Here is an 18613-nt window from a genome sequence, read left to right on the forward strand (position 1 = left end):
AGCCCGGCGGCCAAACCTCCAACCACCGCACTCATAAAACATCCTGGCACGTGCTCCACATTCACAACACCGACAGATGATTAAGTGCCAAAATTTGTACCACAGAGTTCAAAACTACAGTAACGTGGAAACCGAGAGTGCGCGTTCACCCCCACCTCCTTCACCTCCACCCAGGGCCAACCAAATTAACCTTGCTCGGGGAATGTAATGACGGTGCTCAGCGCGGTGTGCGCTTGTTTCGGGATTTCACTTCGCCTTCTCATGTGGTCTCCCCGTGCGGTTTTGTTAGTTGTCATGAGTTGTCATCCCAGGTTGTTTCTTTAACAGATTTCATTTGTAACAGTAACTACCCAAGTTTGGCTGAAAGGAAAACAAAACCGCTCCCCTGCCTGCGCCTCTTCCATGGCACATGTCTGAAACTTTGATTGCAGGATTGCCTACCACTTCCCAGTGGTGTGTGTGTGTGTGTTTTGAACGGTAGAAAATAGCTCTATTTTCTTTTAAAGCCACTATAAGCAGCTGCCAATAAATTTTCAACAGCCTAGCAAAGTTGGAAAGCTTATGGAGATAGAACGTGGAAAGCATATTTGCAGTGTTTTTGCTGTTTTTTGCCATTAATTTATACAATTTCATCATGAATATAATTGTTCTCTGTGGTCATGTGTTGTCCGGTAAATAAAAAAGTTCCTCTGCCCAGTCAGCGGCTCCACTGTTAATATGTAAACGCTACGATGATTGAAGACTGACGGCAGTTTCCCCGGCTGTGCCCTGAACCCGGGCCGCGCGCCATTGGCCGCCAGCTCCAGCGGCCAAACAACCAATGGGAGGGCGCCGACCACGAGCCGTCCTCCTTCGGGCCGCGTGTCCCTCGCCCTGATTGGTGGAAAGTTACTGTGGGAAAGAAAGTTTGGGAAGTTTCACACGAGCCGTTCGCGTGCAGTGAGAGATATAAATACAAGCCACACGCGGAGAGCCCAACAGAGAGACTGCATCCGCTCCTGGTAGTCGCTACTGCTGCACGTCGCTCTTACGGATTCTAACTCGATACACATCTCAGGATTTTTTCTTTTTTTTCAAGGGAGAAGAGACTTTTAAATATCTCAATCTGAAAACTCTCACCTCTCCTGCTTTTCGGCACAATTGGATCGTAATTTCCTGTGGTTTTGTGGGATATTTCTCAATAAAAAGATGCCTGCCGATATGATGGAAAAAACCTCCTCCTCTCCGGTTGCTGCAACCCCGGCAAGCATGAACACAACTCCCGATAAACCCAAGACAGCCTCTGAGCACAGAAAGGTTGGTATTGACAATATTTACCCGTTACTGTCATTTAAAACGAAACAAAAACCTTCAACATTTCATTTCGGACACAATTTCTCACACGCTTCTAGTCCAAAGGGAGGATTTTTTGGCTTTTTACGCACCAAACAAGACAAATGGTTTTTAACAGCTTTTATCATTTTGTGTTCTTTTAGTCGTCAAAGCCAATTATGGAAAAGAGAAGAAGAGCCAGAATCAACGAGAGCTTGGGGCAGCTGAAAACTCTCATCCTGGATGCTCTCAAAAAAGATGTAAGTGCTCGCTCGTCATTCTCGTTATTAATAGATTTCCAGGCTTCATCTGTCAAACAGTAAGAAAGTGGGTGCGTGATGCTCATCGGGTCTGTTTTCCGTCCCGCTTCCTCAGAGCTCCAGACACTCCAAACTGGAGAAGGCGGACATCCTGGAGATGACTGTGAAGCATCTCCGGAACCTCCAGAGGGCTCAAATGACCGGTAAGTGGCATTTTTCGGAGTAATCGGTTTCTGTGTCTTTTGGATCATCTACGCTAGTCTAGCAAGTCGGCTTCAAAAACCCCAAAATCTAATTTTCTTACAGCCAGAGGTGAACGTGCTCGATTTAAATATATCATTTTTTGTTTTCTTTGCAGCTGCCCTGAACACCGACCCCACTGTCTTGGGAAAATATCGTGCCGGATTCAGTGAGTGCATGAATGAAGTGACCCGGTTCCTGTCCACCTGCGAAGGTGTCAACACCGAAGTTAGGACGCGACTCCTCGGCCACTTGGCCAACTGCATGACCCAGATCAATGCCATGAATTATCCCAGCCAGCATCAGCACCAACATCAGCTCCCTTCCACCGCCGGGCCAACACATCCCTCCTTCGGCCAGTCCATGGTGCAAATCCCCAACTCGTCCCCACAGGTCCTGCCCATGAACCCGGTATCCTGTAAAGGTGGCTCCTCACCGGCCAGTTTACCCTCAGACGCCACCAAAGTGTACGGCGGTTTCCAGATCGTGCCTGCCACAGACGGACAGTTTGCGTTCCTCATACCCAACGCGGCATTTGCGCCAAACGGCCCCGTTATTCCCGTGTACGCCAACAACGTCAGCACGCCCGTGCCCGTTCCGGCCGCGGTGTCTCCCGGAGCCCCGTCTGGCAACACGGATTCAGTGTGGCGACCTTGGTGAAAAAGCGGGCCGCAGAGACTTGAAATGACACTTACTAGCTCTTTCTTTGTTCAATGTTAGGAAGTTGTTTTGAATCCTGTTAGTTCTTGTAAAATGGAAAGAGTATGCACTATATTTGTACAGCTAACAAGGGAGTAAAGTTCATATTGAAATGGGATTTGTATTGTGGAAGTCCGTTCACTGCATTACATATATATATATATACATATATATATGAGTTGTCTTTTTTTACCGTGTGACGCCAAAGATATGTTTAATGCTCTTATGCTGTTCTTCGTTTTGGAAGACGAATAAATTTGTAAAGATATGAAAACAGGCGCTTCTCCTTCTTCTTTTTCTTCTTCTGCTTGAAAACGAAAATAAGAATCTCCATATAAATGCTAATGACAATAATATATTAGTAAATCCTATTAGTTAGTGCCTAAGCTGTGGCTCATATGAGCTTCAGTTTATTTTTCCTGTGTTTATTGCGTGAAAAGTTACTTTCTATACATAAAACCAGCAAGCTCTGTTTTAAAACTATAGTTTGGTCAGACTGTGAAAAAAGTGTTTAAACTCGCAAATTATCTAGAAATGTTTTTCTAAAAATGGGAAAATGAGTAATAATCTTCAGAGCAGGGATTTGTATGTTTCAGCTTATTTACAAACTAGTTTGTTTTATTAGGACACACAACATGCGCACTAACCAACCGACACGTGTAAGCTGAGCTGGTCGTCAGTAAACTGGACTAATTGTAACTCCATTATCTGTTTGAGTGAACGAGGCGGGAGACAGTCGGTGCTGTGATCAGACAGACAGTCAGAAATTGGTGTTTCTCACTTGAAGTCCAGCTGTTTGGCGTTTCCTTCTGTAAACTTAACGAGCTTTACAGAGGTCACTTACGCCATCTAGCAGCGGGAGAGTGCATTGCAGTGTGTTGGATCAGTAAGTCCTTAGATGGCTGCAGTGTGGGTTGTCTCTTAATCAAACTGCTGTCTTTTATTTATTTTGTCTAATTTAAGATCTGGTTGATGTAACCGTAAAGTTATCGCTTCATTATAACTCATGTGATTCCTTTGAGATGTGTCTTTGAGTAAACTTGTAAGAGCAGTCACCGCATAACTGCATCAAAACTGTTCTGGATATTCAATCTTAGTTTGGATCTCTTACATATGTATTGTGATATACTGAAGTGCTGCAAATAATCCGTGGCTCTTCCCACATGAACGTTTCCAAACTAGAGGTCGTCCCCGTTCCTGACGACCAGTAACCAGTTTGATGTGATTAAGCCCCAAATGATAATGCAAATTTCATCTCTTGAAATAATTTTCACATCAGCACCAGCATTAATCTCCTGACAGTAGGTATAGAGAGGAGCACCGGGTTGTGTTGGCTGAGCTCCTCGATGCCGGGGGTTTAAAAGCAGAAGACCACGTTAAATACATCGTCACCGAGCCATGTGGTAGTGCTCTGCTCTGCTCTGCCCAGGTGTGTGTGCCCCCTCCAGCTATTCGAGTGTGGCCCTTCTTTGAAGGGGGTGTGTGTAGGGAGGGGGTGCAGGTGTTTGCAATTATCAGTGTGCTAAGAGGCACAAAGTGTGGATAAGTGCCATCATTTTGAATTTCCATCACACCTTTTTACAGGGAGCCATGCATCTCGTGTTTGATTGGATCCATGTGTGTGCTCGTGCCTGTGCGTGCATATGTTTTGCGTGTGCGTTTATGGAGGTTGCTCGGTGAGGACATGCCTGGCCAAAGGGCACAGTGGGTGAGGTAGTGGGTTGTTAAATGGGTGGGGGGGGGGGTGTTCAAGGAAAGGGCTGCCGCATGGGATAATAGTCGGCCTCCTGTGAGGCAGAGATTTTCCACAAAGGCACTCACACTCAGAGACACACACAGTCATACACGCACACACAATGTTCCCACAACATTCCAGCTGTGCTTGCACCAATGTCAAGCTTCCTGCCCTGAGCCCTGGGGCCACAGCTGGACACGGGACGTCTGGGAGGCACGTGGTGTGACCCGGACAACACCCAGCTGCTGAGCCCTCCCACCCTGCCTCGCCGCCTTTGCTCCGTTTCCTCCCTTGCCGCCCCCACCCACCAGCATCTTCAGCGGTCTCTTCCCCTCTGGAGAACAACTTTATGAGCCTCTCCAATTACCCAGTGCAGTGGCCAAGCTGCCGGAGTGACCGCACACATGTCACAACACGACCGGGGGGTTAGCTGCCATGCGTGTCCATTAACTTTTCCCACATTCCGCGTGCATGCAGGGAGTGAAAAGAGGGGAGGAAAAAAGCTCCCATGCTTCCTCTTTGGCTCCCTAAGTGCTACCATATGGTCCGCTCTCCCTCTCTCTCTCCCATAGTTCTTCTGTCTCGCTCGCCCTCGCTCTCCTGGCCCATCACTGGGGCTGTCTTTGATTGCGGCCCAGACAAGTGAGAGCTTTATGATTTAAGCCCAGGGCTTGCTGTACCAAGCCCTGGACTCATTTTGAAGCCAAACTCCTCTCCTTCCCCTCGACTCCCCCCACACCATTGCACCCCCCCACACCCCTTCCTCCTGCAGTTGCAGGGGAAGGCTGTTTTCTGGCAGGAAATGAATAGCTCCCAGATGAGCGCAGGAACCTGAGAGGTCGTGAGAAAGAGGCGAACCCCCCTCCGCAGGCCCGGCTTGCTGCCAGCCGCCGGGGGAATGTGGGAGAGCGCCTCTCTGACACACGCATCAACCCCTCTGCCCTCCACCACACCGCCTGACTGACTGACTGCCTGCCTCAACGCTGGGCTCTGAGCCTGGAAATAGACTGATAGACAGGGCAACCGCCACAGAGCCAGGCAGCACGGCTCGTCAGCCAGCCGGCAGGGCGGGCAGGGAAAGGGAAAGCTGTGGGAGGGGAGAAAGAAGTGTTGGATTTGTGTGGGCGGAAGTGGATCAGTGTGTGTATGCCGTCTGAATCCCGACCCAAGCGATTCCTTACAATGGAAAGTTAGATCTGTAATTTAAGTTTACTGTAGACTCATTTATGACCCCCACTGGGTATTTGCACAGATTCTGTACACAGATAGACACACATGCACACACTCGCTCACATGCTCTCCTCCCTCTGTCCCAGAGGCTTACACTCATTCCAGAGCATGCACTCACTCAGACAGGTGTTCCTTGTCAAGAGCAAAGGGTTTTCCCTTTGGTTCTCTGTGTGCTGAACTAACATTTATTCCTCCTGAGGTTCACACTGTTATGTTTGGATGTGGTCAGAAGTTTAACCACAGCTGTCCAGGCGTATTTTAGGACGTTTTTTAATCATTGTTCTATGTCAGTGTGACACGTTCAGAATTACTGAGAGAAGGTCAGCCGTTTTATTTGCCAAGTGCAACAAAATGTACAGCATCACGTTTATTGAATCAGGAGTATAACGGCTTATGTAGAGTAACGGCTGCCAGTGTTTTTGGCTTGTGACTTAAACAAAGAGATGTGAACATGTGATGCCTCATCACCGGTATTGGCCCATGTTCAGAAAAGAAATGTTTTTCCTTCCCAGACTGCTTCACTGGAGTTGAAATAATCTAAGAGGATAAAGGAAGTTGTGGGAAAGCCTGAAAAAATGATGTTAGGAAGGTAAAATAACCTCAAGGTTGAGCACAAGGACGCAGGGGCATTTGTTGATAATGCAAGACCACATATTTGGATCAGGTGAGTTGTAAAAACCGGGAGAATCAGGAAACCACGCAGTTTATTTCTGGCTGCCTTAGTATGTAACGTTGCAGCTGGAAGATTGCAGTCAGATTTAACTTGTGCATTCACGTAAGGCTAATAAACTGCATGGACTACTGGGTTCACATTTGTCACTCATCCATAAAAGCTATTGTTGTCACTGACAGATTCAGAAAGCTTTAAATGATGTGTAGCAGCTCACACAGGGGTATCCGCATGTCATGGTATATGATCTTCACTCCCCTATTATTAGTGTATTACTCATCAGAGTTCTGTTCTTTCTTAGCAGCCCACAGAGTGTCTCTAATTCAAATAGTGCACCCCTTTCCCAGTCTCCCTATCACTCTCTTATACTCCTTCTTTGTCTCTTACACAGTCAGTTTGTGCTGGGCTCCTATGGTAACCTGTAGGCCCAATAAACAGGACAAGCTGTCTACACACAAATCTCAGTAGTGTGTGTGTGTGTGCCCACTATCCTTGGCTCACCCTGCATGGCAACAAAAACCCCACCAGAGGCTCCCACCACCAGCCCATTCAAACGTCAGCCACCTCATTTGAAGTCGCAGACTGCTATGTAAATCCACGATGTTTCTCACCAGCCCAGCCTCTCACACGCACTCACAAACAAGAACTCCAGCAAAGGTGGCCCTGTGATGCTGGATGATTGTTTCTTTTATAGTCTACAGCCTTTGGAAGTTGTCTTATTCTCTTTTTTTAGCCCTGTAGCCCATCCTCCAAGCTTTGTTTCGTAAACATGTTGTTGATCGTTTATAGTGGATGGTTTCAGGGCACGGCGACTAAAGGAGAGCAGGACATGGCAACCATACGCAGCTGTCAGTTACGGAGTTGGCACATCCTCGAACTGCGGGCTGTGACAGTGATGACCCCATCACACTGCGCCTTTGTGTGACCTGTCCTCCAGCTACTCTGGAACCCAAGGCCAATTGGGTGGGAGGGTTTCACCCCCTCAGAGACCATCACAACAAACAAATAGACCAGGCAAACAAGTTCCCACCACAGTAGCGTCCAAACAACTGCCAACATTGACAGTTTGGTTGGTTTTGATATTGCACAAAGAGGTTCTTCATGAAGCACTTGTGAGCCTCGCTCTTTCATCCTTCAAAGCCAAGTTTCCAGACCTTGGGGTCAGACCTCAAAGATGTGTTCCCAGAGAAAAACAGGACATTCTAATGAAAAGGAAATAATTATAATAAAAATATAACACAATAAACAAGCACAATGTGTAATACATAAGCGCATCAGCTGTTAGCTGCTTTTCTGGGAAGTAATATAGCATGTGCTCAGGGTGTTTCAAAAAAAGCTGCACAAGAGCAACTAATTAAACAATGTTTGCTTTGTTCTTGTAACATTTGTTTCTGATTGTTTGGCTGCTCAGACATGTGTACAGGAAATAGATTTTTTATTCTTGCTGATTGTATATGTGTGATGGCATCAGCCACACAGGGTAAATTAGTCCATTTTTCACTTTATTAGTTTGCTTTGCAGTTTTCTTCATTAATATAATTCATTAATCATTTGGTTAAACCTAACACTGATATTATGAGGCGCGCACATAATAACATTGTGTGGTTTTTCTAAAATGTTTTGTTATATTAATTATGTTTCTCTTTCTTTGAGTTACCTGGTTTGGGCGGTGGCTGTTTCCTGTCTGGGCAAAAGGCGTGGCTGAGGACTCTGGTCGTGTCCAAATTCATGGGCTGCATCCTCCTGAGGCCGCATTTGTAGACCGATTACATCACAGTGACGTGCCGAAGGCTGTCCAAATTCGTAGACTCCTCCAAATGCAGCCGACAAATGCGTCCTCCTTTTCCCCGAATTTGAAGGATGGGTCGGGTGTGTCCTTCGTGGCCTACCATATCCCAGAATTCATAGCGCGGCCCAGCCAAGCTCCAGTTTCCGGCAATGGCGGCCGCTACTAAGTTTTAAAATTACTCTTATTAATCTTTCTGGGCCACAAAATAAACTTTAAACATATTTTCAGGCGAGAATGTGGGTGTGTAAACTTCAAATATCTGCTCGGTTTGTCAAGATATGACATATTTGCAAAAGTGCTTCGACGTTTTCGGTGACGTCTGTCACCCCACCAGCTGAACACAAAAAACGGAGAAAGATTTCGGGGTCCATTTTCGATTTTCGTGCCGTGGCGCTGACAACCGGAAATACTCTGAATTAAGGGCGGGAGTAGATCGAGAAGGCTAGACCGTCCAATTCCATTCCGGCCTACCCGACCTTCTGAGGACCCGGCCCACGTAGACCGCGAAGGCCGGGTCCTCAGGAGGATGCAGCCCATAAATTTGGACACGACCTCTGTGAACAAAATGCCTGCTCAGCAGGACCAACCATGGGCTTACCAGGAGCAGCGGTGTTTTAGGTTTAGTTAGGTTATTCTGTGCTTAGTTAATATTAGTGTGTTTTTGTTTTCCCCCCTATTGTGTGTAAATGGTTTGGCCAAATCATTATAAAAGCTACCCTCATGTCTTTGTAATTAGGTCAGTTTGTGAGTTAAGTTGTGTCTCACTTTGTTTTGTTTAAGTTTCTGGAAATTACTTTTCGTGGAGTTATATTTAGTTGACCTCTTTTATGGGCCTGCTAAGTATGTTTTTGAATTTTGTTAATTTTGAACTTTTTGAGGGTTAAAATAAAGAAAACCCTTTTTGAAGATATTTTTTGCCTGTGTCCTCTTTGCTTTGGCTGCTTGGTCCCTCACAATATGTCCCTTTAAACACTGACATTAATACTATATGTTGAATTGTTTTTTCCCAGATTTTAATTTTAATCTAGTAATTTGACACCTAAATGAGTCAATTTTGTAAAAACAATTAAATAAAGTATTCCAATAGCTTTGTAAACTGAAGAAAGAGGTACCAAGGATTCGTGCTTTTTCCCGGACACCATAATTCCATAATAATTTTCTCTTACCTGCTTTTTAAAGAAAATCAGAGGTCAGGGTTAACTACACATTTTAGTGTCAGTCTGTTTACGTTTATGTGCATGCAGTGCATAACACAATTCAGCCTCAATTTGGTTAGGTTTCCATGTACATCTGTATTTTCATGTGGCAATATCATTAAGTGATTTACTCAGGTCATCTTTTGTGTTGCTTCCTCGGTCTATAAGGGGTAACAGTAGGTAGCTGTTCATCTACAGAAGTGTGAGTTCAGGTGTTTGAGAGCATGACTGCTTATCTGCACGCTACATCGCTGTTATTGTGTTGGGGTTTGTGTCTCTTTGCACATGCGAGCGAGGCTGAGATCAATTAACGTGGCCCAGGGAGACTTGTGAAGTGCAGCAGAGGAGAGAAGCGCAGCCCCAGCACACTCAACTTACACGCAGTTAGACGGCATGATCTACAAGCTCTGCCCTCGCGTGGCTGGTTTTATTTTCCTGCTTTTAACAGCTCCTTTCGCAGACTCTTGGGCCCCTCTGAGATGAAGGGAAAGAGAAACCAGATTTTTTGACCCTTGAATACATCAAACGGCTCCGGATGTCCAGCTCTTTCCCCCCCAGCTCTCTGATGGAGCTGGGATGGAGCCAGCACGTTTGTGATGTCAGTAAATCAACATACTGATGTTGTTGTTGTTAGAAAGCCATGATGATGGTGTTAATGATGTAATGGCAACTTCAAGGCCACACACACTCACACACACAGGAGCATGGGATACGGGGGAGGTGTCAGCACTGAAACTGATGGATTAAGTCTCACTTGTGAACACAGGTTTGTTTGTATTCTTTGATTTAATGGCTCACACGTCAGCATGGGAAATGATGGTAATGTGTTCTGAAAGAGGAAACTTCTCCACTAATGAAGAATCCAGCAGAGCAACTTGCTCTAATGTGTTTGACTGTTGGGCGTGTGCAGCTTTGTGCAGTGTTTGAAGTGCAGTCCACTGTTTTCCCAGACATGCTGTTTGACATTGTAGTCATCACTTCCATTGTCTTTGTTTTTGTCTGCTTTCAGCTCGCTGTCATTTTTTATTTGACTGAACGCTCACACCAAGTACATTATTTGTGATTAGACTGTCCAGTTATCACAGTACAATTAGTGTTCATAGCATCTCAGAAGGATATGTATAAAATTTAATAGCATCAGATTTTCAGACTTTTGAGCCCCTGAAAATGAAGGACTGTGTACAGCTGTTTGTATGAAAGTTTATTTTGTGTGTCTCCCTTCATTTCATTGTCATTGTGTTATTTATTCTGTTGATTCCAGTTATTGTTTCTCGTTTCTGGTTTTACTTTGGTAGTCATTTATCTCCTGTGCCTTGCATGCAGTTTGACTTCTTGTGTGTCACTACCTTGATTAGATTCAGCTGTATCTCAGTGCCCTCCAGTTTCCACTTATTTTGTCACCTCGGCTGTATCCCAATTCAGGGTCTGCAGCCTTAAAGGGCGCAGTCTCAACGATCCTCAAGGGCTGCGTACTTAAAGACCGCTAAGGCCGGAAGTCTGAGGCTTGTGAAATGGGACGGTCTAGCCTCTGTTGCGCTGCCCAGGTTGCCTAGCAACCATGATACTAACAGCTAGAAACGTTTCATACAGCTTTGTTTGACAGAAATGAAGGAGAAAATCTTTTGTTCATTTGTTTGTTTGTTTCTACATGAGCTTTGATCATTCTCTGTAAGATTAAGCTCAGCTATTGAACGGCGTATATTTTAAAGTAAAGGCTTTAAAACCAAGTTAGTACAAACGTCACTAATGTCACATAACTTTGCCGACATGTGGCCAACAGTAATGTTTTAATGATCTTCATTAGTAAACATTTGCACATAAATAAGTGACATAATATTCAGTACTTACTTAAAGTTTACTCTTCGGGCGCCCCTCATCTGCCGTTTTTTTTCAGCAAAATTATCCACACCCACCGCCGCCCTATGCAATCTGGGATATGTTGGGCCACGAAGTCTACACCGCCACATCCTTAAAATTCAGGGAAATTAAGGACGCATTTGAGGGCCGCATTTCGAGCAACCTTCGAATTGGGACAGCCTTCGTCGCGTCGCTGTGACGTAATCGGCCTTAAAATGCGGCCTTTAAGGCTGCAGACCCTGAATTGGGATACAGCCCTCGCGTAGCCTCAGTCTCCTTGTGTCCATCATACTTCCCTAGTGTATCTAATGTTCTCTGCATGTTGACCTTGGCTAATCTCTGGAAATTCCAGTGTTAGGAGTTTGCTTTGGATTTCAGAATTTGTTTTGCCTGTTTTTATTATTGATGTTTTGGATTTAATCAGTTTTAATAAACGCCTGTCTTTTGAGGTTCTCCACTTTCACACATCTTAGAACAGGATGAAGCAACTGCAATGAGCCAAGCAGACAATGAAAATTTTAAATGGTGCCAGTTGGTTGTCTCCTTTTTAAAGAGGACTGCTAAACTTAAGCCATGGCTTACCCCTGAGTATGAACCACTCTCCATTAAAACTTGTCTGGTCATGAGGACCCGACTAGAAAGTGTTGTCCTGGGGGATGCCGTGCCTCCTGGGTGCCAGGTCCTCAGGTCCCTCCTTCACCTGTGGCCAGTGTGGGCTGGCTGAGCCTGCAACCAGCTAGAAGCAGACCTGCTACTGAGGCTGTCACCTGCTTGCCAGAGCTCACTTCCTTCAGTTCTTCAAAGAAGAAGCGCTGTGCTCAACAACACCTCCTTTGCCTTTTCAGGCTAGAAGCCCGGCTCATTTTCATTGCTGCAGGTGCTCCGCTCCTCACCTGCCATCAATCTTTGTCCAGGCCACCACCCTCAACCATCCCACCCAGCCACCAGAGTGGTCCCATCTTCGTCACCATCCTGCCTTGTGGTTCCACCTCCTCTGCTGGCCACTTGTGTGACCACCAGAAAGGTCCCCTCTATGTTGATTGACATCTGAAAAGGTTCATCCACCTTGCTTTACTTCTAGTGGGGTTTTAATGCCACCATTGGCCATTAGCCCAGCCAACCTCCTAACATATCACCCATGCTCAATGGATCTTTTCTGCTCCTTGTTTTTGTTTTGGTTCCAGTAATTGTAATTTTACCTCTGTAATTCTCCACAGTGGATTTTAAATGCAAGAATAACAATGTGAGTAAAGATGTTAACTAATTGGACAAACGTTATTCAGTTGCTGCTTGTCTGTGGGTCTTTCTGTCTTCATTTTTGTCTTCAGTAACTGAAAAGCGTGCTCTATTGGTTTGAGAACAGATGGCTGACTTGGTCACTGATGACTATCCTATTTCTTTGCCTCGGGAAACTCTGATTCCTTTTGCTGTGTGTTTTGGGTCATTATTCATTTATACTATGAAGTGTTGTGTGATCAGTTTTGCAGCATTTGCCTGACTCTGAGCAGAGAGTATAGCCCTCTACACTTCACAGTTCATCCCGTTACTTCTATCAGCAGCCACATCATCAATAAACACTAGTGGCCTGGTTCCACTGGCAATCATACATGTCCATACTTCAACAACCGACATAACAGAAAATGTGATATGTTTTTGGATCGGGAGATTTTTCTCTCCTTCTCCATACTTTACTCGTCTCACTATTGTGGTGCAAATGAATCTTTGTGCAAAGAAACTGTGCATGCTCTTACAGGCATGCTCTTACAGGTGTTTTCTGACAGACTGGACTTCTTGTTCTTGAGTTTAATCAGAGATTTGCACCTTGTTGTAAACCCTCTGTATTTCCATTCATGGGAGTGTTCTTGACTTGGTTAGGTTTTGTGAAGTTATTTTTCTCAATCATAGAAATAATTCTGTCATCATGCACCTTAGTTGTCTTCTGTGGTCTTTCGGGCCTTTTGGTGTTGTTGAGCTTGTCAGTGCATTCATCCTTTTTAAGACTGAACCAGGATGTTGATTTAGCCACATCTAAAAATGTTTCTATGTCTCTGATTGATTTTCAGTATTGTTATATCAAACAGCTACAAAAAATTAATTCAACACTCTCGTTGGATCTTTTATCTGCTCAATTTATCATAGTATAACGAGGGAACAAGCCTCATCTTGCCATTAAAATGTTTGTCGGTAAATTGTCAGTAAGTTCATTTTGATTTTGTTTTTTTGTTTTTTTGCCTGTCCCATTTGGTTCTTTAGCCGTCAGAATTGTTGTCTGAAGACCAACAAGGATACCCAATGGATTTATTTTGCCAAATGGATCATCATGGCATTGCCGTATTGGTCCATTTGATCGACCTTTGTTTTTATTATTTATTTTATTTTATTTTCAGTTGTTACAGACGGGACAGACATGAGTGAGGGATAGGAAAGGGAGAAAGAAAGAGGAAGGGAAAGAAAAACAGAAGGGGAGAGGGACAGTGAGAAAGGGGGGAAAAAAATATCTCCGGGATCACCTGTTGAGAGAAAAAGAATAGAAAACAAGCAAAAAAAACCAAAAAACAAAGCAACATACTAAACAACACCATCGCATTAATCTAGCTACGTGTAAACAGCAGTAAATACTAAATATTGAATGTTGTGCAGCACGCAGGACAGACAGCGCACAATGTGCTTTGAAGTAGCAGCCAAGAAAGGTGTGATTTAAGTCTACGAACAGTGAACACCCGTGTGCACACCTGTGTGGATCAGCGCACTTGTATTCAAATGGTTTCCCCATGTAATGGTCTGCAAGAGGATGTAGAGAAACATAGTCCCGTCCCCCAGGGCATGAAGCAGGCATGGAGGAGATCCAGGCCCCAGACATCCAGAGGCCCCAGAGTGCAAGAGCCCAAGGAGGACCACCGGAGGGGCATCCGTATTTTTTTAAAATAAAATATTTTGTTAAAATGCTGAGAATGAAAGCTGAAAGTCTGCTGTGATGGTTTACTAGGACAAATTTTGAAAAAAAAGTGTCATATCCAAAAGCTTTATGCATACATTTATTGGGACTCGTAGTGCGACGTAGGGTGGAAAAGCAGCTCAAAATTTAACATTTATCTTTTTATTGACTGCTGCTTGGTTCTACTCAAGCAGTCACTCGGGTTTCTCCTTAGTTTCTCTCGGTTTACTTAAGTTTTGTTTCTGCATGTTCCTTTTTTGGACTTTCACCATTGAGATACATTGCATCATGTCGGTATTCAGAGACATGAAATGGCATTATCCCACCTCCCTCTACTCCATCCATGCAAAAGCAGTCTAAACTGTGACGTGGACCAGCAGTTAATCCTCTTTCCCTTTTTGGAGCCAGTGGCGGGAACTGCAGAGGAGCTGGCCACAGAGATACCACCACAAGACGCTGTAGACACAAAGCTAGCTGTGTGTACAAGTGTTTGCAAAATAAAGAGTTTGTCCATGTCATTTAGAGACTGTGAGTGCATGATGTTGACCGTGCTTGGGTGTCTTTGCTTGTCAATCTGCTTTCCAAATTGGCCGACAAAGCCAGAGTGTGGGTTTAAACTAAACGGAGGGTGTTTTTCTGTGTGTGTGCGCTCCATGCTTCCCACCTCCTCTGTCTGTGTAGCTTCACCTTTGTGAAGCGTGCTCTTCAACACTCCCACTATACTCTGTTATCTCAGCTTTGGTTTGCATCATGAATGACACAAATGCACGCGTGTGTGTGTTTGTGTGTGTATAGTGTTGAGTTGGGGTACTGGCCGGCTTGTCATGGTGTCTGGACTTGTAAAAACTGGGTTCTTTGAGAAATTTGATTTGATTATCCCAAGAAGCTGTAATGTAGCAACCTAGTGTGGGCAGAGACCTGAGAAGCAGTGGCATGTTTGTGATGGTATTGTATTATGTAGACAAACACATAAAATGTTTGTTTTTTTGTTTGTTTTCCTGCAAGGGAAGCTGCAGTGTGTCAACTCTGAAATCCAAGATAAGTCAGTGAATGGGAAAAGATGTGTACGGCATCAGGACAGCGAGTTCAGCACCAATGATGTAGTGTGCCAGTCACTGGTGTCCAATCACCTGTTTAACTGTAAAGAGAGCTCCATCCTTTTACCCAACCTGAAACACATCATAAGTGAATTGTCATATAGGTTGTTACCTCTTTAGTTGTTATGTGCAGATATTATAGAGAGAAAGGAGAAACTGAAATAAAGGTACTGGATTACTGGAATATGCTTTTCTTGCTATCTTTACCCACAAAGACATGGGACTGAATATAACAGGTGAACAGCAAAAACACTATTGCAGTAAAACACAAAATTACTGCTTTTGGTTAAATCTGTGTGTTCTCATGCGCTGGATACAAATAAAACTCTGAATTCTGACTGTGTTAACACTCAGATGACACTGATGGTGAAGCCAGAGTTTCTAACAGACGTGTGCAGCCCACTCTTCATGGGCTTTTATTAGATAAGAAGCTTTTTTTTCACTCTTTCCACAATTAAAATCACTTTCTGCAGATGTGGTATCCAAACCACGAGTTAAAATAGACTCACGTGTTGGTTTGGGATTGTGCTGGTATCGTTTCCTAACAGCATATTGCAGCCTACAAATTGGTTTTACTGTGCACCTCAATATAACTCTGAAGATAACAAACTAAAATGCTATAATTAAGGAAACTACAACTTCCCACTTCTTTATGACTTTAGCTTCTTTTGAAAATAGATATTACATTGCTCTCAGTTTAATTTGTGCTTATTTTGTCCTTTATGGTTTCTGCTTTCTATCTTATTATGCTTATGTAAATGGATTTGTTTGCTTTCTTATATGTATTGTCATAGGCCCAGGTTGACACCTTCACAGCCACAGTTATTACCCTGTCTCCAAGAAAAGTGGTAGTACTGTCCTAGATTGCATAATCAGATCATCTGAGGATCAGCTAATCTAAAGCTGGCAGGATCGTTTCCCCCTTAACTCAGCCAGAAGACATTAGCGTTATTAGCAAGTGGCATCCTGAGCTGAGGATTTATGCAGAAGACTCACACACACACACACACACACACACTCTGATTTTCCCACATGCTCCACAGATCCAGCCACCAGTTGCTGAACACTCTCCTGAAGTGCTGGCCGTGTGCGCGCGACCCTCCACAGACGATATCAGTGTAATTGACAGTGACTGGAAATATGCAGCATCATTGAGCCCCGACCTGTGTGACTAACAGGGTTAGGCCTCCCCCCTTTGAGAACGACCCCTCCTACGGAACCATTAGTGATATTCAATTTCAGCTAAAGCTCCCTTTGAGGGGCCCCAGGGGCCCGATTTGATTAACATATTTTATGGTGAGCCCTTGGATGTAGCTGGGAGCGCTTCAGGCCCTGTATTAATAATAGTCAGAGCCCATTATGGCTGACTATGTGACGACAGTGACACTGAAACCTGACAGTGGGTTATGAGCGCCTCTGTAGTGAGATCAAAATAGAAAGAGAAGTGACTGGTTTTCAGCAGTGAGTCCTGATTTTTGTGAGGCCTCCGTGTGGTTTCGCAGCTTCGCTGACCGCCAGACCACGCCAGCTTGAGGCTAATCAGAAGTGATTCATGCAAGCGAGTCACAATGCTGCAGTGGATTGAATTTGTTTCATCTACGGTTCTCTCCATCACTTATCAGCGGAATGAACCGTTCTGCTAATAAATGGAGGGCAGACAATAGACGCTGTTTGTAAGGGCACTTTTCCCACAGTCCTATCTGTCATGAAAATGGACACACACTGACACAAGGACAAAGCGACAGACGCACACTCGAACCCGACTTCCGAGAGTGTCTACAGTAAGGACATTCCTACGCTCCACACGCCTCGATCATTGTCTGCCGCAGCCGTGTAGCAAACAAAAGAGGCGTCCTCTCTGCCTCCTCTGCCTCAATGACACAGAGCAGTAAAATGTAGCCATGTTACCCCATAAATGAGACTCGCTCCCTTCAGTTTTTATAGCAGTTTGATGGAATCTATCTGTATGAGAAGCCCTATTCACTGTCTCCTGTTAACCCCCCCTTCAAAGTATTTCAATAAATACTTCCACGTCTCAGTTTATTTCAGTAGACAGCCCCCTGTAAATCAGTGCTTTTGTTAAAAAAACACAACAAAAAAAACCTCTCCAATATCATTCAGCAGCAGCGACTCGTGTGATGCTCGTGCTGAAACTGTGAGACCTATAGAAACCTACAAGATAACCTTTTTTTCCTGCTTTTAATTTCCCTCGAATGAAGACAGACACACAAGAAGCATATGAAAGGGCGCTGCATAGCTTCTCATATACGAGGTGGTCATTGAGAAATTGGCAAAAGCTTAAGTTTCGCCCTGGGACCGTAATGGTTTGAAAGAATGCAAAGCCCATGACAAAAGCGGCTATGAGGAGAAACGGAGAACAGGTGGTCATCGCTGTGTCCCACAGCCTCAGTTTGCAGACATGAAATCACCCAAGGGGTTTAGATTTCAGTGATAAAGACCCCAAGGTTTGTTTGCTCTTTATGTCTGCAAAGATGTGTGAAAAGATGCCAGACCTCTAACCCCTTTTTCAGAGTCTCCCACCAGCCTTTGGCAGGGAATAAGAGGTTAACAATTCCAGTGAGCAGGAAATCATCCGTTGGCGCTCATTTGGAAAGGACAGATTGGATACGTGGGTGGACGAGACCTTGACTTCTGTTCTTGTTAGTATCTGTAGTGCTTCTGGAGATCTGAAGGCTGTGCTTGGGAGGAAATGAATAAACAATCAAACCCGGTGTTGTGTAGTTGAATGGGAGGCATGCAGCACAAGAAAAGATGAGATGAAATGAAATTTTATCTTAATCATCAGCTTGAAAGATTCATTCTGTGACCAGGCAGTGAGATAGCTGCAAGTGCAGACTGTCGGACTAAACATGTCCTACTTTTATGTTTATTGACCATATCGATGTTGCGAAGGCGTACATTTTTTAAATGTGAATATTTTTTTCCGGTTGATGTTGAGGATTTTGTGGGCCTGTGAAAAACTAAACACACCTTTACTGCTTTCATAGGAATAAAGAGGATAAATGTTGATCAGAAAGCGTGACCACCTCTTTTAGCATGTTGCTGGTCTGGAGCCTTCAGGTGTGCTTTTTTAACACAATGCCACAATCTTCTCAGAACTGGACGTCCCAGAACATCCACCCTGAGATTAGAGCTACATCTCATACTCTACAGCCCTCGGTTGGATGTTATAAACAGTGTTGGGGAGTAACGGAATACATGTACCGCCGTTACGTATTTAAAATACAAAATATGAGTAACTGTATTCCGTTACAGTTACCGTTTAAAAAGGTGGTATTTAGAATACAGTTACTTTGTTGAAATAAATGGATTACACGGCGTTACTTCCCTGTTTCATATTGTGGCGGGTCAGGACTGTTTGGGTTTTGTTTGACAGCTACGTTCTGTTGTTCCAGGCGGCAGCGTTACGGTTGCCATGGTTACAGGGTGACACTCTCTCTCTCTTTCTGTGTTTCCTGGGTGAGAGAGCGCCTTTGTTGTTGTGCTAAGCTAACAGGCAGAATGCTACAGGTATAGCTCTAAAGAATGTAGCATCATAGGCAGTGTAGTCCGTGCTGCAGGGAGAATGGACTG

At 44.5% G+C, this 18613-nt stretch overlaps 1 protein-coding gene across 1 annotated transcript; it reads left to right on the forward strand.

The window, feature by feature from the left end:
• The first annotated feature begins 949 nt into the window (after window positions 1-949).
• hes1 (hes family bHLH transcription factor 1) lies at window positions 950-2784 on the forward strand. Its single transcript, XM_085133774.1, has 4 exons — window positions 950-1296; window positions 1476-1571; window positions 1687-1774; window positions 1930-2784. The coding sequence occupies exons 1-4, from the start codon at window positions 1189-1191 to the stop codon at window positions 2469-2471; spliced, it is 834 nt and encodes a 277-aa protein (XP_084989900.1). The 5' UTR covers window positions 950-1188; the 3' UTR covers window positions 2472-2784.
• The last annotated feature ends 15829 nt before the right edge of the window (window positions 2785-18613 follow it).

This window comes from Neolamprologus multifasciatus, chromosome 15, assembly GCF_963576455.1.
Source record: "Neolamprologus multifasciatus chromosome 15, fNeoMul1.2, whole genome shotgun sequence".
NCBI lineage: Eukaryota > Metazoa > Chordata > Actinopteri > Cichliformes > Cichlidae > Neolamprologus > Neolamprologus multifasciatus.

Excerpts from the sequence above, each read along its gene's own strand:
- hes1 (XM_085133774.1), top strand. The coding sequence starts at position 1,189 with ATGCCTGCCGATATGATGGAAAAAACCTCCTCCTCTCCGGTTGCTGCA. Across the intron at positions 1,297-1,475 it reads CAGCCTCTGAGCACAGAAAG|TCGTCAAAGCCAATTATGGA; the intron begins GTTGGTATTGAC and ends GTGTTCTTTTAG. Across the intron at positions 1,775-1,929 it reads CCAGAGGGCTCAAATGACCG|CTGCCCTGAACACCGACCCC; the intron begins GTAAGTGGCATT and ends TTTTCTTTGCAG.